Source organism: Perissodus microlepis, chromosome 15, assembly GCF_051167445.1.
Source record: "Perissodus microlepis isolate ML-2025 ecotype Zambia chromosome 15, ASM5116744v1, whole genome shotgun sequence".
NCBI lineage: Eukaryota > Metazoa > Chordata > Actinopteri > Cichliformes > Cichlidae > Perissodus > Perissodus microlepis.
Window position 1 is genome coordinate 38,652,919 of NC_140475.1, and position 22,023 is coordinate 38,674,941.

General features: G+C 44.2%; 2 protein-coding genes across 16 annotated transcripts in view; one reads left to right on the forward strand and one right to left on the reverse strand.

Annotated features, from left to right (window-relative positions):
• The first annotated feature begins 929 nt into the window (after positions 1-929).
• hyi (hydroxypyruvate isomerase) lies at positions 930-14,445 on the forward strand. Of its 3 annotated transcripts, none has more exons than XM_084953690.1 (8): positions 930-1,228; positions 4,480-4,591; positions 9,989-10,103; positions 11,518-11,596; positions 12,416-12,465; positions 12,514-12,601; positions 13,505-13,639; positions 13,721-14,445. In XM_084953690.1, the coding sequence occupies exons 1-8, from the start codon at positions 1,030-1,032 to the stop codon at positions 13,777-13,779; spliced, it is 837 nt and encodes a 278-aa protein (XP_084809816.1). In that variant the 5' UTR covers positions 930-1,029; the 3' UTR covers positions 13,780-14,445. The 3 variants fall into 3 exon arrangements, with proteins under 3 accessions (XP_084809816.1, XP_084809817.1, XP_084809818.1); XM_084953691.1 differs by having other exon boundaries at positions 12,532-12,601; XM_084953692.1 differs by having other exon boundaries at positions 12,416-12,435; positions 12,532-12,601.
• Positions 14,446-17,387: 2,942 nt separating this feature from the next.
• szt2 (SZT2 subunit of KICSTOR complex) overlaps positions 17,388-22,023 on the reverse strand; it is a 102,283-nt gene continuing 97,647 nt past the window's right edge. For all 13 annotated transcript variants that reach the window (XM_084953688.1, XM_084953683.1, XM_084953682.1 and 10 more), the window contains 6 exons: positions 21,735-21,912; positions 21,525-21,647; positions 20,832-21,348; positions 20,256-20,366; positions 19,632-19,700; positions 17,388-19,550 (listed from right to left, as the gene is read on the reverse strand). In XM_084953688.1, coding sequence (XP_084809814.1) covers positions 19,407-19,550; positions 19,632-19,700; positions 20,256-20,366; positions 20,832-21,348; positions 21,525-21,647; positions 21,735-21,912 — 1,142 coding nt within the window. In that variant the 3' untranslated portion in view covers positions 17,388-19,406. The remainder of the gene's footprint in view (positions 19,551-19,631; positions 19,701-20,255; positions 20,367-20,831; positions 21,349-21,524; positions 21,648-21,734; positions 21,913-22,023) is intronic.

Below are 22,023 nucleotides of genomic sequence, written 5' to 3' on the forward strand. Positions count from 1 at the left end.
ATGACAGATGTTTTATAACGAAAGGAGGAACAAAACTGCTAAATGGAGAGAAAAAAGACTGAAATAAGTCAAATAATAAAGAATCAAATGAACCAGAGCAATAATGTATGATATCAGTTTTTTGTAAATGTGTGATAAGTAAATTAATGTACAGTTCAGTAATAGAGTTTTATTTCAAAAACATTGTCCTGAAATATGTTTTTTTGCATTTGTGATTTGTCTTTAAATAAAACAAAAGAACAAACAAACAAGCAAAAAACGAACAAAGAAAAGAAAAGAAAGCAACAAGGAAAACATAAACATTGAGATGCTGGAGTTGAACATATTAGATAAACACTGTTTTTAACTAATTATTGTTTTGGAGACAATGTATTTTAAAACACTTAAAACTTTGGGAAAACAGTATTTTCCTACCTGAGATTACATTTATCCGCATACTTAAAATCTTATTTAAAAGTCATTCTTTGCTGTACTTTTTCTTTAGTTTTTGATATTACATTTTTATTACTATTTTTGTATTATTTATACTTTAAGGTATAATTTTACATTAAAATAAAGTAGAATAAAATGAACAAAGTAAAATAAAATAAGATTAAATAAAATTATAATCACACTGGATTTAGAAAAGCAAGCAAGGACGCACGCTGCCAATCACGTGACGATAACGCCAGTCTTCTCTGGCGTTCTAAGATTAACGTTTCCGGTTTATTTTTCATAATAAAGGGCTCTAATTATTTCATGAATTTTGTTCGGCCCCGAATGGTTTTATGTGGTGTAAAACAATTGAATATCAATGGTGATTTGTTTTAATTATATTTTAGCTTTACGTCAGAACATTTTCAAAGAACTGTGTTCTATATACATAAAAATTCAAATAATAATTATTTTATTTTGAAAGGCTTGCTTTCCATTTCCGGTCCAGACCGACGGAAATGTAGCTAGCTTAGCGTAGCTTCTCCCTGTCTGTTAGCACGTAGAAAGTTCAGCTGGACGACTGAACTCGGTCGTTGGCCTCGGAAGTTTAACAGAATGGCTCCACTGAAGTTTTGTGCGAATATTTCGTGGCTGTTCACAGAGCTTCCGGACTTCAGCCAGAGAATATTAGCAGCAGCCGCGGCTGGATTTCAGGCTGTGGAGGCAGCGTGGCTGTACGATTCGGATTTACAGGAGCTTCAGAGAGTCAGAAAGGCCACAGGGGTGGAGGTCGTCCTTATCAACACCCCGCCAGGTAGACACTAGAGGGGGTCGCACCGTTGGTTTACACACAGCTGTTCATGTTAACTACCAATGCTGAAGAATGGCGTGGAGAGCAACTTCCTCCCGGGTGGGAGTGCACAACAATAAAAGAAAAAAACCACGACCTTCTTAAAACGATATATATTAATTGTTTTTCTTTTAATGACAAATATTCTTAAATAAGCCAATTTGAAATTAAAAATACAAATTAAATACAAAGCCAGTCAGGCCTGGTGAAACTGCCTGTGTCAGGTAGTGCTACTGCTCCACTACTACTGGCATGTTTTATAAAGCCAAAAATACTACATTTGAGCTATTCTAATGTAACTCTAATACAGTTTCAGTACAGGGTTACCGTTAATAGTGAGTACAGGACGATAGAGCTGCATTGTGTTTGTGTCACAGTTTCAGTCTGTTTGAGGATTGTTCCACCCCTAGTCTTATCGCATCCATGCATCTTCTGCTTATCCAGTTCAGGGTCACAGTTGGGCTGGAGCCTGTCCCACATGTCATTGAGGGGGAGGCAGGGTGGCTTTATAGCTGTGGCTCTCAGATGGTCTGGCCAAACGTGCTGTTTCCTCTCAGCTGACTGAGAGGTGGTTAATAAAGGGGGAAACTGATCATTTAAAATAAATAAATAAAATCTGATTGAAGTGTAGACTTTAAGCTATAATTCAAGGGGTTAACAAAAGTATTGCATTTATTGTCTTCTTTCAATGTGCTGGAGCAGCGGCTCCACTCCAGACTATGCCTCCAGTCATCTGAGCTGCTTACCCTTTCTCTAAGAATGAACCCAGCCACCATACTGTCATTTCAACTGCATGAGTTTGCGACCTTTTGGTCATTACCCAAATTTCATGAGAGTTGGGACGTAGATGGATTGTCTCAGTCTCAGTCTTTCAACTTGGTGCTCTCGTCACCTTGACAATTCAATACAATACCTGCAATACTGCTGATGTTGCACCAATCTGCTGGTCCAATAAGATTTCAAAATGCTTGAACTCTCTTGCTTGAGGCAGCCTCTCTTCTCCAACACAGTGGGAGAATTCCACTGTTTTTGTGGCCTCAGACTTGTAGGACTCAGACTTTGACTCCGAGGTGCTGACTCTCCTGCATGTTGTAAGGAGCTAGTTGAGGTGACTTGGGCACTGGTTAAGATGTCTCCCAGGCACCTCCCTTTGGAGGTCTGGGAACGCCTCAGGATTCCCCCGGAGGGAAAATGTGACTGGGGAGAAGGATGTGTGGAATACCCTGCTGCCAGAGGTATCCAAATTTGAATGAGGGGAACATAATGGATGGATGCAATTGCATTAACTTGTTTTTTTATGCATAGTCCCAATTCAGTCAAAAGAGCAAATCTGAGATATGAACATGTGTGCATTTCAATTCTGAGCTGCCCTTTGCTGTCTCTTGAAAAGCAATCATGTTTAGGACGGCATTAAATACATGCCGTAGCCTGATATCTATGGCGTTATCTTTGTGCCACTATTCTGAGCACACGTAAAAAAAAAAATTGAGTGCACGTAAAAATATTTGCAGGTGCAAGTGTTGCATTTTGAGGAGAAATTTATTTTGAGCGAAGAAAATCTAAATTTGAGTGAACAAAATTCATTGCTGCGTGCAAAAAATGTATTTCAGTGTTTGCTATTATCCACACACACACACACACACACACACACACACACACACACACACACACACACTCTCAACATTTCTGCCCGTGCGCGCTCAACTCTTCCTCTACACCGTTATATTTGTGCCACAAAACCAGCCAATCACAGACTTGGATGCAAAAATATCTGATTGGCTGTTCTGGTCTCCAATCAGCTCGAAATGACAAAATGCAATATCCCAGAATCCATTTGTCCAAAACTCAAACGAGGCAGTGGCGGAGGAACACAGAGTGGCGGAGTTTGAAATATTACTCTGTCTGGGTCACAAAATAAACTTTTAAGATATTTTCATGTGAGAACGGTGCTGTGTAAACTTCAAATACCTGCTCGATTCATCAAGACATCACATATTTGCATAAGTGCTCTAACGTTTTCGGAGAATAGTGGCACAAAGATAACGCCATAGATATGCATCATCTAAGAATGATAACTACACATCACAGCTACAAAGACCCCAACACCTGTGAAAGGTCTGTTTGTAGTAATATATGGTGTAAACTAGAGATGGCACGATACCACTTTTTTATGTCCGATACCGATTCCGATATCAGAAATTTGGATATCTGCCGATACCGATATGAATCTGATATAGTTTATTTCTTAATCAATAAAACAGTTTTTTTAATATCTTGCTGCATTTTGTATAAGTTCATACTCAAGTTTAAATAAACAACAACACTAAAGCTATTCTGTTATACCTGTATGCAAAAAACACACTGCACCCAAAATATTTCATAGTTCAGCAACACTGATCTAATAAACTTAAACCTGCTCCATCCTCCCTATTCTGGTATTTTAAAGAGTACTTAGCAGAAATATTAAGCACCCTCCATCTCGTGATGCTTAATCGACATAATCAACTTTAATTTAACGCATGCATAAAAAAATAAAAATTTAAAAAGAAATCAATTATTTTTCCACAATAATTAAATAGATTCAACATCTTTCTTCAACAGAACTGCAGAATTCACAGATGGTACTTTCCCAAAGGAAAAAGTACTATAGCTTACTAGGGTATATTAGACTTAACAGTTACTATATACAGTAATGGACTTCTATACATTTTACATCAGATTAAAACTTTGATTGTAAGATTCAGATAATTATTTATTAAAAGCTCGACATTTTAAATGAGAATAAGAAAGAAAAGTATGTCTTTGTGCCCCCTTTTCCCTGTTCATGCCCTATCGGTCCCCCTGGCTAAACTTTGCTAGATCCGCCCCTGCACAGTTACCAGCGGTCAGCTGTAGAAAAAGATCCTGGTGTAGAAAGTAATATTAAATAAATTCTAACAACAGCTTATCAAGCTTAAACGTGCTGCTGTTGTTCAGCCGCTGGTTTCCTCTTTCCTCATTTCTTCCTCAGGGTTTTATTAAAAGTAACTGTCGTTCAAGATTATTAATCACCCAGACCAACAAGATCATCAGTTTCACTTACCAAGGCAGAGCAATGAAGACCATCATAAACACTAACAATGATGTCACCCACTACAGCAGGCATTCAACACACAGAAATTAAGCTTAAGAGTGATTGTGATGTGTGTGTGTGTGTGTGCGTGTGTGTGTTGCAGGAGATATAAAGGCAGGTGATCTGGGTCTTGGAGCAGTTCCTGGAAGAGAAGCAGAGTTCAGAGAGGGACTGGATCTAAGTTTGAAGTATGCCAGAGCTTTGGACTGTAAGAGGTAAATTGAAATCCATTTATCCCCTAACCTCCAACCTGAGAAACAAAGAAATTACATATATTATTAACAAGCTGTAGTCATACTAAAGCTTGCATTTGTCTTATGCTGTGTAATAGGGCTGCATTGATTCTTCAAGTAATCAGAATAATTACAAAAGGGAAACCAAGAAGTAATGCAGTCTTGTATGAAAGACATTTCATATCCGCATACTCGCATACACAGAGGGCCTCCAACAGTAAAGAGAGGTCCCATACAGGGACGCAGACCCTAACCACGGGTCTCAGCCGGTGAAGCCCTTTCAAAGAAATGCATAGCAAGGGGAGGTGCACTTGCTCTCACCCTGTCTGCTGCTTAATAAGCATTAATTGTAGAAAAAAATGCTTTTATCCAGCAGCTCCTGCAGGAATGTCAAAATGGATAACTGGGATGGTCCTGGCACCATTCCTCAAAGGCTGCCCATTTGTAAGCACATGAGGCTCCTGATTGTTGCTACCATGCTTGGGGGCAGACCCTTAGCTGTCAAATTGAACCTGTCATCATGGTGAACTGAGGACATGCGGGGCCGATGCGCTCTCTCTAGAGCTGGAGATATCCCTCCCTGCCTGTTTATGTAAGAGACCATCCTGACTTGGATATTCTGGCTCCTCAGAATCGGACGAAAATGCTTGAGAGCTGAGAACACTGCTAGTAAGTGATCGATGTGCAGCCTGTGCTGTGGTCCAGATCCCTCTCACTGATGCGCCATCACACAGAGCTCCCCACCCCATCAGAGAAGCATTGGTGGATACCACGTTGTGAAACAACACTGCCAGTCGGAGAGCCCTGGTGCAGCAGCCAGGGCTCCCTCCAGGGACAGAGAGCTAACATGCAAGCTGTGGTTACCGTCAGCATCCTCCAGCAAAAGCTATGTCGCCACCTGCTCTGTTTAGCAAGTTACGAGACACCCATCTCTCTGAGGGGTGCTAACGCTGCCAGTGTGTTCATGGGGAAATGCATCACCTGCCTGGCTCACTCGCTTGCAGGCTGAGGATTTGTAATTGTTTGAGAATAAGCATTTTTCATTGATTGTAACACAGGACCGTGTACATTAATAGTTTGTTGGAGACACCTCGGTGGGGCACAGCAATGAAACACAGCAGGAACACTTGACTTGGTCACCTGAAAATTCAATATACCCAAACTTGGAGTTACAACCTGAGAAATTTCGTGTGCAGGGGGTTTGTGCTTCGTAGACGGTGGTAGAAAAGTGCAGTGTTGTCTAGAGCCGACAACCTAAACACAACTTAAGTGGTGCCTCTTGGACAGCAACAGAGAGGGAAAAGCAGCATTTCCCTGCCACTGGACCCATTCTCCACTCGGTCCCAGAGATAGGAGGGCTGAGGCTTGTTGGGCCCGAGGGTTTGCTCCAAGCTTACTGGTGTGGAACGCGATACGGAGGCTGTGCGCTCGCTGCAAGGTCACCCACAGCAGCCGTGGGCGCCGCTCTCTCGCAGGTCGGCAGAGGAGTGGCAGGCCTGTGAGAGCTAGAGCTGCTTCTTCCTCAGATCAAATGTAGCCTGCATTGCTTCAAGTGATGGTCCGAATAGCCCAGCAGCAGACACTGGTTCGTCAAATACACAGCCTTGTCCCTGTCTGGGAAATCAAAGAGCGTCAGCCACAGGTACCTCTGTGCCACTACCATCGACACCATCCCTCTGCCAAGGCAGAGTGCTGCATAGGGTGCAGCACTCCATACCACTACTGCATAGCGGGGCGCACGAAGGATCTAATCAGTGGCGATTATGACCTTGTTAAGGAGAAGTGCCAGTGGGCTGTCTGCAGGAACCAGCAGCCCGAGCACCACCAGGGACATCGCCTGGTACGTCTGGAGCCCTGTGACGAAGCGGCAGTGCCTGAGCCCGATAAATCTTGTCCAGCTGCGACCTGCTGAAGCTGCAGTGCGTGAACGGCAGAGTTGTGGGGCAACCGTCACCGTGGTTGTGAGACGGGGGCAGATAAGCAGCCAGGGACAGCTCCAGCTAAGCCAGCCTCCTCGGCACCATCCAGGTCCACAGTGACACAGGTAGACAGTATTTTGCTGTCAGCTCAGAGACCGGGAACATGGGACGCCAGTTTTTGGCCGTCACGGGCTCCGGTGGGAGGATAAGAATTACAACGTGTCCTGAGCTGGCAGAGGAGAGGGTCAGTCCACAGGGGAAAAAGAGACATGTCGTTGTGGCCGGCCGACGCAGCAGTAGCGGCACACTGCGATAGGCTCTCCTGCTCATCCCTCAACAAACCACACGTCCAGCAGGTCCTCGTCTCCCTGGGGAGCGCTGGCCACCTTCGTGGTTCCGGCTCATCTTTGGTTAACCCGTCAACAGATTCCATGTCGTCAGCTCAGCTAATTGCGGGGACATTGACCACATACTCCTCGTCTTTGGACTCAGAGGTTTACACACTGTTCTTCGCAGTGTGTAAACCTCTGGCTCCACGTTAGACCATCATCATCTCTGCTGCTGTGGTGTTGTCAGTATTGGTGGGCTTAATAAACGTAATTAACTTAACTAATTTAACCTTTTATTTACTTGCTGCTCCTAAATTGTATTACCTGTATTGCAGTTCTGTTCTTAGTGGCTCACATTTCCAGAGCCGTGTGTTAAATGAAGCTTCGAAGCAAAGAATTTGTGTCGAGAATGTTTTACGATGGAATTATTCAAATTACTGGCTGAATGTTTGCAGTCCAACTGTATATGTTACTGTGTCACTGCTGTTATACTATGATGCTTCTGCTGGCAGCTTGTGACATTAAACTCGCACTAACAGGTCGTCTGTCATCACTGACAGTAGTCATCAAAACCAAGGTTTGAATTTCAGTTTTGGTTTGCACCGATAATGCTGCTGTTCCCAGCTGTTCGTAGCTTTTTTCAACAATATTTTTAAATATTGTAACTATAAAAATGAGACACTATCACCCTCCCTCCTGTCCGTGGTCAGCTGTCTCTCTCAGTGAGCGAGTGAGCTGTACTGAGTGATGCTGGTTGTTCCAGCTGTGAGTCCAGGCTCAGCACCAAAGCAGACTGTTTTACATAAATTGCTGAACTCGCTCCTGTTGGACTTCAGGTTTGTGTACAAGCTTGTTTTTATTTAGCTGGATCCATTTACATGGTTTAAATTGTTGTATCTGTGCGTTTTCTTTATAAACCTTGTGAAGCACTTTGTGTGTTTTGTTCTTGAAAAGTGCGGCATAAATAAAATTAACTTACTTACAGTTGCAAGTCAACCAGGCTCAGACGTTTCTGGGGCCACGATAGTAGAGCAGCTAGAAGAAAGGCACTTTAGTAAGAGGCATGGCTGCCCACGCAAGACCCCAAACACTGTGTCTGCTGAACACCAGCCAACGTTTATGGCCTAGTAATACCACTCTGTGTAAATGTAAGTGCTCCTTCCCTTCACTAAGTAAAACATTGTGCTCTCAGCAGCTGAAACGTATTTACTTTAAAACACAAACACTGCTTTCTCCACATGGTGTCCACTCATTGTGCCAAATGTTATACAAAGTATAAGAAAATCAAAGGTCACTTTCATTGTGCTGGCAGTGACACAACCACAGCATTACTGGTACATGCTGTGGTTACTTTGGCAGTTTCAGCCAGCAGGTGATTTACTGGTGGATGTGTTGAATTGTTTGTGGCTTCTTTTGCATTTTATTGCACAGCCCTCATTTCCTCAAGAGTTGTTGTCATTTGTCGCTCCGTTATATTATCGTCTGATTAAGTTACGACACACCAGCTGGTACTTAATGAAAGTAAAGCTCAGCAATAGTTGAACTTAATTTCATTTGATATCTCTTCAGCACCGTGCACAGATGTTCTGTGCACAGATGTTCTGTGCACAGTCAAAGCAGTTGGTTTGTAACTTCCTGTTGATTTTCTGGTTCATCTTCAAAATTTGCATTGAAGATTTGAAGTTACTCGAAGCCTTTCAGTCACAGCTTTGCTGGTTTTTATGACTTTTTCATAAAATGCATTAACTGTCTGATATCTTTTGGATGTGTTATAATGAAGTTAATCACACTTCTGGCATCTGAGGCTACAGATTTGCCAACATATGCTGTCTTCAGAAGCTGCAGAGATTTAGCGAACAGAAGCAGCTGTGTGCAGCAGACACCAGAGTCCACTGAAAAGTGAATTCAGTTCATGTAAATAGGCGTGACGTCACAGCAATCAATAACTCCGCCCGCTGGCGTTGTCCCCTGATACAATCGGAGTAATTTACAGGAAATTTCAGCGTAACGTTCTTGATGACCGCTCTGGGGCAGGCTAAGCCTCTTAATGGTGCTGTCTAATGGTGCGAGATTTTAGAGAGGTCCGCCGAGGTTAGCTGATGCTCCGTGTATGTAAAGCAGAAATTTCTACTTCATGTTGCAGTGCTCTCAGTTCAGTTTCCAAAGTTTTGTTTTTACTAGTTTTAGTGTTGTACGCGTTTGTAATGACAGCGTGTGTTAAATAAACGAGCAGTTGGATGACTGTGGCTCCACCAGTGTGCGTTTCCTTTTTTCGTTATCCAGTTACGGGAGCGTCGCGTTTCCACTAAAGGTTAAGTGAAGACATCGTGTGTTGATCTGGACTTAAAGCGTACATCATCCCCACTGCTTTGTTCATGTAGAGAATGCTGGTTGACCTATGACATGGCGTCATGGTTCCAGATCCTCACTGGACATCATTGCTTGTTAGACTGACCACAGTTAGAAACAAGGAGACACGTTGCCAAATGCGAGTCATAAAACAGCCCCTCGTGTCCGAGCGCCCGGCTGTTCCCTGTAACGTGCTGGAAACGTCTCTTTTCAACATCTGTCGGCTCATTTTTCTGTTTTCATAACTCTCTGTTTGACTCACTGATGTTTTGTTTCCGAGCAGCTGGCAACATAAATTTGAAAAGCTTGTTTGTCTCTTAATTCTTGTAATTGCCGCTGTGTTATCTCATAATTTGAGCCAGTTTGATTAGATGGTTGATAAACCAAACAAATGCACCTTTTGCAGATCTTTATGTGTCACTTTTGTTCTCAGGTGTGTAAAACTGCCCTGCAGGTACAGAGTTGAACAAAACCATGTTGATTTGGCACAGTGTGTGAAAAATAAAAGTCCATTTAGCTGCTGGAGCTTCAGGCTCCTGGTGTTGCTCGTGCAGACTCATTGTCACATTTCAGCAGAACGCAGGTGTTGTTAATGACACCTGCTTTAACCAGACAACGTGTCTGCTGCGAAAAAGGTCGATTCAGACCAATTTGGGACAAGGTCAGTTCCCTTAATAAGTCTGGCACAAAAGCAGTCTTTATGAATGTGTTTTAAAAGCTAGAATAGAGTAATAGATGTTCCTGTGTGCCAGCGTGTCATCTTTTCTACATTTCCTTTTCAGGATTCACCTGATGGCTGGGAGAGTTCCCGTGGACTCTGACAGAGCGACGGTTGCCAAGGAAATGGAGGCGGTCTTTGTGCAGAACCTAAAATATGCCGCTGATATCCTTTCAAAGGTAAGTGACCTTCTCTGTCCAACATACCACTACTGTCACGTCAGTGCAGTCATAAATCTTTTATGAACGCATTCCCCTTTGTGCATGAAAAAGGATTTAATCCCTCCACTCGAGTAAAGGCAGAGTTTCAGAGTGCACGTGATGAGCACAGCAAAAGTAAATATGTTTAATTGAGTGGGTTGAGCCCACGTGGAGGCGGTTTGGTGTCGTGGCTGAGAAAGAGGATCTCCACGCTAACAACTGGATCTGTTCCAGTGCTTAAAGCTGTCGCACAGAGATGAGCTAATGTGAGTGTCACTCAGTGCTCTGTAGCCGTTTGCTTCTCCACAAACTTCTGCTCGAGAGCCACGCCGACCGCAGCATCAGTCAGTGACTTTCCAACTCAGCTGGCGTCCGTGTCACCGCTTCCCAGCCCTCCACTCTCCTGTGTCAGACACGGCTGCTTTTCAGCCAAATACTCTGAAAACTGCTTGTGCATCCACGTGGATGAGCCCTGACACTGACCTGCGACAGCGTTTGAAGCACTTCTGTGTCGTTTCTAGCTGCAGTGTTGCCAGATATGAACAGAGATGGAGCTGGGTGTAATGGCCTGTGGACAATGCTTTAGGCTATACCACAATAGACAGTTTATATCTTGATATTTCAAATATTTCATGCTCAATTTATCCCTTTAATACATACAGTTGCACTAGTGTGGAGCTTCTAGAAGTCATTGCAAAATAGACCTACAATAAAACACAATGTAATCCATTCTAGGGCTGGCACTGGGACACGTTGGCTTTCAACAACTGTTTGCTGAAATACGGCCATGATGCGAGGCTGTATATGTGCTCGTATACTGTAATTTAATAGAGACCAAAAATGGCACACACTGAAACTCCAGTTTTATTCTTGCTGTTTCTCTGCTGAAATCCTGATTCTAATACTTGCAGCATTATCTGATAAAATCAGCGTAAAAGCCAACAGCTGTGATTGTATTTGTTCCTTTGGGGGGGCGGCTGCTATAGTTTTGTGTAAAATGACTCAAAATGATATGTTTTTGTTGAATCAGCTCCTTTTCCACTCTGCACTTACTGAGCAGAGTAAAAGCAAAAACAGAAGAGCCTCTGACAGGACAGCTCGGGGGGCGATATTCTCGACTCTTCTGTGGACAGTATGCAGGCTTTTCCCCAAACGTTTGGATTTCTTGGTAACTATTTTTGTCAACAGTCACTACTTTGGACACTTGTAGTACGTTGTGGTGAGCCAGGTCTGGGATGTTAGCTGTGGGCAGCAAAATATGAGACGCCCAGAGTTTGAAGCTGGCAACTAGTAACCTGAAGGTTGCTGGTTTGAGTCCCTGTTAAGATACTAAAATGTGTACAATGAATGAAAAATATGATTAAAGTTACACCAATCACAGTATCGCTCTTAGGAAGGAATCACTGGACTGATTGAACCGATCAACACCAGGATTACAGACCCCGGGTATTTTCTGGACTCTCCTCATCAGGGTAAGACCGCCCACTCTAAACTGTCATCAAGAAACACGTTATATTTACTTTTGCATATGAATGATCAAAAACCGCTGAGCTGACCAAACTATGAGTTCAGCTGGAGCTTCAAGAGTTGACTGGTTGACTAGAATGATGATAATATCAGGGCTCAGTCCAGGTGTCATACTCGTGACCTTTGACCCTCTGGATATCATGTTAGATGCGAGTGTATTATATGTCCTTCATGCAGACATGCTAACACTATTTTGCTCCTGCTGCTTTGCTGTGTCTCCCCACGTTTTTTCCTGTTACCTTAGTTACCAGTTTCACTACTTTTGTTCTCCAAAGAGTCTCAGAGACATCAAAATGACTAATGGCAGTGGTTGCATGTGCAACCTGTAGACTTTGGTAAAGTTTTAAAGACTATATCAGTTTGTTTTTTCGTGAACGTAATGATGTAAAAACCTGTTTCCAACAGCAACAATGAAATCTTCCATCATCTCTGAGCTGGACCAACCAAATGCAGTGCTCTGATTGGTCAGATCGGTTTATTCCGAGCCGAAAAATCGAGCTTGGTTAAAAAGTGAAATTACAGCTGCTGCATTAAAAATCAGTCCAAAAACTGCACAGTTTTTATGCATCTGGTGTGTGAAGGCCTTCAGACTGTGTCATTAAAATTAGTCAACAGCTAAAGCGGGAAAATCCCAACCTAAATGTGAGCTGGTATGTTTATTCATCAGTGACCCTGAACCATGAACGGCACGATGTTGTAATGATGACGTTCAGTATATCATCTCATTTCCAGCACATGTAAATGCTTCTTTTTTCTGTCTGCAGCATCTGCAATCCTGGAGAAGGTTGGAAAGCCAAATATGAAACTGCAGATGGTGGGTTCTTTCAAAATGTGTCTAAAGTGAAGACAAATAACGTAACAGCCGTCTAAACTGTTTCAGGACATCTTTCACTGGCAAATAATGGATGGAAACCTCACACAAAACATTCAAAAGTATATTCCTATCATTGGTGAGTATGCAAATGTTCATCTAGTATTAAAAACTCAAATCAGTTATAGCAGTCAAGTACCTGAAATCGAATCCTTCTGGGTTAATATCTGCAGAGGCTGCCTGTCTTCTCTTCTTTATTAATTTCTGCCGTCACTCACACTTCCTGTCTCTTCTATTCTGAAAGTGCTTGAACTCGTGGGGGTGACGGCGTGGTGGCTTGAGTTAGAGCCCGTAAATGGCCATAATGCACAAAAACTGGATGTGCAGAGGGAACTGACTGACCCTGCTGATGATATGAATCTGCTGTGGATGTGCTTTGCCTTTAAACAGCAGCTACAGAGGAAATGAGGTCCATCGGGTCGTTTGCTTCATCAGCATCAGATACTGACTGTAGGCTGCCGTAAATTACATTTTAAAACTTGAACCTTGTTGTCGAGCAGCATGTTTTTCTCTTTCTCAGAGGCAGACTAAAGGTATCTGTGTCTTATCACACAAGTGGCATTAAGGATGTTAATTAAAATCACCTTGTGGACCTCATAATCTTGATGTGATATGGACACTGACCTCTGTCAGCTGCACTCAGAGAGGCTGTGTCTGCACTGGGCAGAAGTCTTTCTGTCTAGTTTAGTTCTGTTTGCAGCGCGACTGAAGTGTAGAAGTAACAAATGCACGGGCTGATTTTCAGCATCACTCTGACACATCATTGCACAGATGAAAGAAGGCAGTCCTACGTGTTTCTTTAGTGTCTGTATTGAAGGACAAAAGTACTCCCAGTTCCTCCGTGTTACTGGAGGTAATCCTATCCACAGTAGGTATCTGGTTAGGCGCTGACTTCTGCTCTTTATGTTGCCCAACACAAATTTGGGCAGTTTTATGTTTCGTGTGAACGCATCACAAGATGATAGGTTGTCACGTTTCTCAGGTCACGTCCAGATTGCTCAGGTTCCCAGCAGAAATGAGCCCGACAGCGCCGGAGAGCTCAGTTACAGCTACCTGTTCGACACACTGGAAAACATCGGCTACCAGGGTTATATCGGGTGTGAGTACAAGCCGCAAGGTGAGTGTTCGTGTGATTTAAGGAATGATTATGAAAAAGACTTAGAAAACAGCCGAAATTAACTCTCTCTTTGCACTGCAGGCTCCACAGACGAGGGTCTCGGCTGGATCAAAGAATACTGGACTCACAGAAAGTGCTGAGAGGAGGTGACGGAGCATAAAGCTGTCAGAGCCCGACGGACCTCCACCTGCAGCACCCACCTTTTCCATTTAACGCGGACTTTGCACAGACTCCTGTGTCCTCCTCTCCGAATCGGTTTCCACACTGTAGAAAGAAGTGAATACACGTTTTCCTCCTCATCATTGCTGGGTTTGTGCTTCTTTCTTCATCGGTGCACTCAGTTCATTCACAGCAGTGATTCAGGATGGCAATGTTGTTCTTTAAAAGTTCAAATCATTTTTTCCATAAGTTTCTTTGTAGCATCAGGTGGAAGGAACGTAGGACGGAGCAGGCAGAGAATTAGAAAATACTAGATGACTGTATCGACATCAAAAATATATATCTTAGAGTAACAGACTGATGGAGCAAATGATTAAGAATTCATTTTTGAATGACATAATTTGACTCCTGGTACGACATTTAAAATATAAATAACTGCAACATAATCACATTTAATAATGAACTAATGAATGTTATATTTGAAGTTTTGGCGTCTGAGAAAATGACCTTCAGGGCGGAAAAATTAAAGTGCTGAAGTGGGTTTTCTTTCTGAGACGTGTAACCGAGATATTAGAAAAATAAACTTTCCTTCGATGTAAAATAGTATTTTCAGAAGTTAATGAATAAACTTTCCAGTTTCCCCCAAACTGCATTAAGGTCCTCTCTTATTTACAGCTGATTAAGTGAAGTCCAAGTAATGAAGTGTAAACGACTTCCTGAACATTTAGCTGATAAATCTGACAAACTCAGAGTTGGGACAGATTTATATATTAAAACAAATTTCTGGTACTTTCATTAAGTTTATGTTTATTGCTTGATGTAACAGAACCAGAGCGTTTATGCTGTGATGCGTTGCTCATACCGAGGCTTTAGCTCTAGCCACTTTGCTATTGTTAGCTCCTGTAAAATGTTCAGCTGTGTGAGTCATTTGAAGTGTCTGATCAGGTTTATTGTCCTGGCTACCTTCAGTTTATTTGGGCGAACTTGTTTACATCGAGGAGATCGTAAGAGCTTGAATAAAAGAAGGCAACTGTTTGTCTTACTGTGAGGTTTCATGTATGAACAGACGGTCAGTCTCTGAGGTTTGCTGATAACACTCCACGCTGTAATATAGAAACACACAAATACAATCATCCTGTGGCTTGAGGCTGGTGAGTCCAGAGTCCGCAGTGGTCGATCGTCTCTGAGATGCAGAATGTGGATCTGACTCCACGGGTTTCATGTTTCGGGGTCTCGTGTTTCTGCTGCACGAACACTTTCAGCTCGGAGTCCTAATTACAAACGACACCAAATCATTTTCCATTCTGGTTTGCTTCAGCGCGCAGCTCATTAGTGTTCATCGTCCTGACCCTCGTGGCCTGTAGACTTTACACTGAGATGATTTCATCCACTTAAGAAATATTTCCACACACGGAGCCACTGGACTGGTGCACATACTGATGAACACTCAGGTAAATGAATCGTTTAACAGTCCATCTCACATTTCAGATATGTATCGATTATTAACACGTTATGTTAATAATCGATATGCCTCCACATGGACGCATTTCAGCCTCTTCGCCTCTTAACTTACGCGACGTATTTATGGCGTCCTGTCGACTGAACGGTGAACCTGCTGCTTTGCTTTTGCACTGAAAGTAGAGAAAATGTTTTTCTGTGTTTTTCACGTGTCGAGCAGTCAGATGATGCTTTGACTGGCTGCTTGTGCAGTTCAGCATCAAAACGAAGGAAAAGTTGATCGTTGCAGTGAGCAATCACTCAGCTGTGTACATGAGCTGAATCTGTAAGAGGCAGCTACCTCGGCTCGTGCCAAGTGCTAATTGAAGCTCAGCCAGGACCGTGTGAGCGATTTGTGTTGCTATGACAATTGCATCACCAGAGACACCCACCAGTCTTTATTTACTGGCATTACTACGGTGCTCTTCCTCTTCCTCAGGTGTTAGTGACACAGATGTGAAACAATCCACGAACTTGTTTCTTTTTTTCATCTTTGAGGATTTTCTGGAGACTTTTTTCCTGTTGTTCTGGTGCACGAGTAGATTTGAGAGCTTGGTTGAAGGTTCTTGAAGATGTTCTGCATCTTATCCAAGGCGGCTCCCATAAAGTTATTCTGTTTATCTGGATGTGGCGTTTTCAGTGGGAGAAACATTTCTCACTCATCCAGGTGGCTTCTTCAGCCCCAGCTGACTGCAGGTTTCCCCTTATAAACAGGACATTTGCATACTGGAACTGTTGCATCAGGATGGGCAGCTGGCGTAAACTGTTGGCCAGACGAAACACGCTGGTCATTGTGCAGAGAGCAAACATCCTCTTTAAAACAGTTCCACATTTCATCATCACACCCAAAAGTCTCTCTGGCTACAGCTGGAGACTCTGCCACGGTTTTCAGTGGACTGGTTATTTTTTGGTTGGATGCTGGACGGTGAGCACTGAGACCAGGACTGTGCTCATAATTGTGTGTGACATTAATGGGACTGTGACCGAGGTCATTCCCAGGGTGAAACTGCACGTGGACTAATACTGAGACATCCTAGGGTAAATACTCAGCGTTTGCACTGACACAGGCTTTGATAAATGAGGTGGGTGCAAGCAGACTTGCCTCAGCGTGACTTCATCTTAAAAATGGAAATGAAGTCAGAGGATCATCAATTTGACGCACTGGAGGAGATCAAATATGTACTGCAGAGTCAAGTCCGAGAGGACATAGCAGACTGTCCGGGTTTGCACAAGAAATTATTTTTTAAATCTACGTTTTTTCCCTTCATTGCAGTTTCTAAACAAAAACACTAATAGTGGTGAAAAACGAATCTGTTTGATCCAGTTCTAAAGGTTGCAGAGATACGCGTGTGAAACCTGAAAGGAGCTTTTTCTATTTCATTCCAGCTGTTGCATTTTAAGCCAATGATCTCTGATACACACCCTTAATGAACACATTTAAAAATAACACACAGACATGAAAATGTGACATGGATGGCATGAGTGTCAAAACCACTCTGGATTCATTTAATGAGACCACAAATCAGTACGTTTTATAGACATGAGCCAGAATTTGAATTGTTTTCACAAACTGGTGTCGTGTTGTCACGCCTGACTGACTCATGCCGACTTTGGTATTAACGCCTTCATTAAATCTTTTACTTGCAGTGTTCCCAACTAGCTGCGCCTTTTTAAAATTGCAGTTATTTCCACATTTCCGCTGACTGAACACCTAAACTATAACAAATGCTCTGACACACTGTAATAACAAAGGTTTTGTGCTTTATGCCGATGATTCTGGCATCTGCAGGTTTGAAGATGCTAAAACAGGGGCGTCCGACTCCAGGCCTCGAGGGCCGCTGTCCTGCAGGTTTTAGATCTCACCCTGGGTCAGCACACGTGAATCACATGATGAGTTCATTAGCAGCCTCTGGAGAACTTCACGACATGTTGAGGAGGTCATTCAGCCGTTTGAATCAGCTGTGTTGGATCATCTGAAACCTGCAGGACTCCGGCCCTCGAGGCCTGGCGTTGGACAGTCCTGCACTAAAGTTTTGTCCGGGGCTTCTGTCACGACACGAAGCTGCACAGTGAAGAACAGTTCAGCACACTCTTACTCTGTAACTTGTTTATTTAACTTTACATACTGTATAAAGTGTTCTGTATATACACAATATACACGACACAGGTAGTGCAGGTTTTATTTTACAGGGCTGTCTGGTTACAGTTCACATTTTGCATGATGAATAATCCAGTGTTTAACATTCAGACCTGTTTGGTTCCCTCCCAGAACGTGTACGACTCCTACAGGAGCCACACTGGACACGAAGCCTTCCTGTTGTGATGTAACAGTCCTGTGTCAGGCTGAGGTATGATTACCAGCCACACTGTGTGAGACTACACACCACCACCCCAACATGCTTTGGAAACACTCAGCGCTGATGACATGTGGCATGCTATTATGCAAATCACCAAAGTTAATATGACCAATTTTCCTGCTTATGAAAGGCAATTTTTGTCACATTTCTCCAAACTGACTCAGGCACTTTCGCTGCATAACACCAGCAGTGTGTTTCCACACATCTCCTGCCAGAACGACAACAGCGTCACTTCACAGGTTTGGGAATGAAAAAAGGGAGAAAATAATAAACAGAGAAAGGCACTTGAGGGCAACAGATATGGCAGTGGGGTTCAAGTGGAAACAGGTTTGACGCATTTGACAATTGAACATAAAAGCCTTCCCACTCTGCGCACCGACATCTGGGCTGTCTCTTCTTGTTTTAACACTGATGTGGCGTGAAGCGAAATACTGACAGAAGGCACGAGATCCAAACCGACGCTGAGACATTAGTGAAGATGTGGAGCTTTAAATTTGTGCAGAATGCATGTAAGTGCTGCATTCTGACCACCGACACAGGCTCAATGATGTCAAACAGCTGCTGCACACTCACGATGTTTCTGTCCGTACATCGACGGTGTCCTCGCCGTGTCATATCCATCACAATGTGTTAAAGAGCACCTTCCAGGTCGTCCACCATCAGCCTGGCAGCAGATCCTGGAAGTCATCACAAACCTCTTCACCACTAATTCGGTGAAGCCCGTTCTGCCTTTGAGCACCGAATGCTCCGAGTTTTTTCCAGATTGACAGATGGAGCTGCAGCAGGTTGTGGTGGTGAAGGTATGTCCTTACTCTCAGCTATGACACCAGCTTTGGTTGGTGACCAAAAGAATCCCATCCAAGCAGCAGAGCTCTTACGTCTGTGATGACGAGGTTCAGGTCGTCTCCTCTTCGGTGATGTTTTCTGGGCACGTCCAACCAGGAGGAGACCCCGTGGCAGACCCGGGACACAGCTGAGCTGTTCGGGAACGTCTCATTATCCTCACTTCCTGGAAGAACTGGAGGCAGCAAGGCATCATCAGTTTGTGGGGCCATGCTTACTAGTACCAGTACATTTTTAGGGAGGTGGAAATACGTGAAACTGGTTCTGGATTTGGCACGACGTTGGTGGAGGTTCAAGGTTAAAGATATGAGCCCTGAAAAGCTGCAGATCATCTCACCTACTCAGATCAGACTGCCCCAAGTACTTGGACTGACTCAGTTTGATATATGCTACATATTAAATGATCAAACTTAATCTTATCAAGCACTGCAAATGACCTCAAGTTCCTCGAGGAACCAGGAGCCAGTGATGCTGCTTTGGCCAAATCTTTATCCTCAGCCCATTTTTGAATCTGTTTCAGGATGTGAGATATTGCTGACATGTCTCACCTGCTACAGTCAAAGATCTAAAACATCACTTTTTAAACATGATTTTGTACGTTTTCATTTAAAGGGATCGTCCCAACCCATAAGTGCATACAGCCTGCAGTTCTCTTTATCAGTCTAAATTATCTGGATGTTGATCGCCCGTCTGACTCTTGAGAATAGTGGTAAGGAAGGTGCTTTTGCTGTGGCGTGGTCACGGTGCTGTTTGAAGGCTCGTACAGTAACTTTATGTTTCTTGCACATGAGTCCAGTATGCTGCTGCTCCCACTCAGTGAGCTCAGCGTTATGTAGAAAGCTTCTCTTCTCATCTCCTTCTGCTGTCGTTTCCATTTGTCTTGTGTTAAAGACACGACTCGGGTTCGAGTGCTATAGCAGTCCGGTCCACAGATTGTAGCACGCGGTGTTAATTACAGACTCCAGGTGATGATACATGGACACCAGCTGAGGAGGGGGGCTGCTGCCGGCCTGCGGCTGCAATGGCAGCGGCTCCCGAAACACGACCTTTAAACTCTGCGGGAGGAAGATGAAATCTGAGAACTTTGCATGACTTTATTATAAGAAAAAATAAGTCAGACGTGTATAAGAACTCACAGTTTTTCCAGCTTGGTTGTCCAGAAATACCAGAACGAAGCAGTCGGTGAACTTTTGGTTCAGAACAGCCTGAAGTACAAAGACACGAGTGGACGTTAGCTGGAACGAGGTGAACAGGTGTGTGCAACACAAATGTCACCGTTTTAAAGTCTGTCTCCACAGATACAGAAGAAATATGTGTTACTGCAGTTCACGTGTTGGAGCTCTCACTCTGAGCTCGATGCTCCATCCTCGCGCCTGTAAGTCACTCGAGGTCTCTTTTATACTCTGACTCGACTGAACTGTTTGAACAATCGAGTCTGAACGGTGCAACATGAGTGAGACTAATCAGTGCTGCATTACGTGCTGCAGGTGTTTCTAGGCCGAGTCTGCTAAATGGTCCCATTTGTGTCCAGAGAAATGCTATTAGAGACTAATGGAGCTGTGCTTAGAGATGAAGTTTGGGGTCGTGTTTCCAATATTTTTTTTAAAGGGATCTCGATGATCCTGAGCATTAAAGGGAACGCCTTCATTTTGTTGTTGGCTGGTAACGTTTTGCTGCCCGTTTGTGAAGCCGCAGCGGAGGGAAACTCATGGATACAGGGGCCTGTGGGTTTGCCACTTTGAACTCTTTTTCTTTCTCACCAGATACTGGATGCCGTTGTCGTCGAAGTGTCTGCAGCTCTGAGGGAAGCGACTGAGCAGGACTTTGATGAGACTCTGGTACCAGGCTGGCCCCATGGTCAGGAAACAGTCCTGCAGCAACACATTCACACTACAGTTACAACACTGATCATCAGAAACTTTCACTGGGTTTCGCCTGCAAAGTCAAATATTCAAGCTGCAGATGTATCATTTAAAAGCTCCTCCTTTAACTAACAAAATCCTGAAGTCTCCTGATGTGTTAAGAACATTTACCTCCCATTCACAGCTCCTGCTAACATGTAAGCTGTATGTGCGAGCTGATGTTTGATCTGCAGGTCACCTGCAGCTGGCTGAGGTCACAGCGAGAGCCTGATCACCTCCAAATGTTTCTCATACCGTGGGAGCACCGATGCTTAGCTGTGTGCTGGTGTTGCTTTGCGTTTCAAATGACAGGGTGTCGAGCTGCTGGCGGTTCATTTGTGTCGAGCTGTGGTCTTAGTAATCAAGGTGTTTGTATTGCTGATGTTTGATGGTCATAACTGAATCTTGATTTTAAGGCTAAAATTCGAGTCTCACCAGCTGCGGGTCGATTTCCCCCACTGATCGGCTCTGCACAGCCTCCAGCAGCTCCTCCAGCTCGCTGAATGACAACTTGGCCAGCTTCAGTTTATCCAGGGCCACATGCTCGCCGTGGAACAGCCTCCTCCACAGGTTGTCCCTGCGGCAGTGACCCATGGCCTGCTCCACGCTGATCTGGATCTGTCTGCGGGCAGACGCCACCTCGTTGTTGAGAAGAGGGAACAGAGGGGAGGCGTAGAGGAGCCCCTGAGCCTCTGGTCCACCGCCTGTCAGAGGGTAAAACTCGTTGCCATCACTTGGAGCCAAGGGTGCTGAAGCTTCAGACGAACCCTCCTCCCAGAGGTCCTGCTCAGAACCACGTGACCCAGAAGCCTCTGCTCGATCCTGGGAGAGCCGTCCCCCCAGCTCTCCGGGATCACGGTGGATCTGAGGAAGCTTCTTAAAGCGGCGCATGTCTGCAGTGAGGCGTGGGAATAGCTCCCGCTGACTGGTCATGATCACGTAGAAGCGTAGCCTATGAAAGGGGACGAGATGAGACTCAGCAAAAGTTTATCCAGTGCCTTCAGTGATGTACTGTTAAACCAGTCCTCTTTAGGTTGTGTCAGGACATGTCAGATAAAACAAACATGGTGTCAGCCCAGATATGAGTAACTATCACACAACCTCTGTGCTCCAGTCTGTAGATCTTACCTGAGCAGATGCCTCTCCCCGTCTGACTGCTCCTCAAACGGAGCAGCGTTGTGACACACCACCAGGGAAACATCGAAGTCATCGTGGTGGGGCAGACCGTCCAGATCCTTGTAAGAGCCCGAACTAAAGCAAGAGGAGCCAACAAAGGTAAAGTTAAGCAGCAGATATGAGGAGAGAAGGTTTATTCTGAGGTTAGAGCTGTTTCTCCACCTGTTCCACAGAGCCACCAGGGCATACTCGTGAAGGTCAGGCATCGCCTTCTTGTTGTCAGTGGCGACCGCGGCCTTCGACATGCGGAGCGGCTTCATGCCATACGTGCCGGCGTGGTCGGTGATGTAGTTGTAGAGCTGGTGAGCCGTTATCATCCCCGTGGAGATGGAGAAGCTCCCTGATTTACACAAGAATCACGGACGCTCAGAAAGACAAACACAGTTGTTCCTGTGCACACACAGAGCCCGAGAAGCTCTGATGGAAACACAAATATCTGCTCATCGATCCA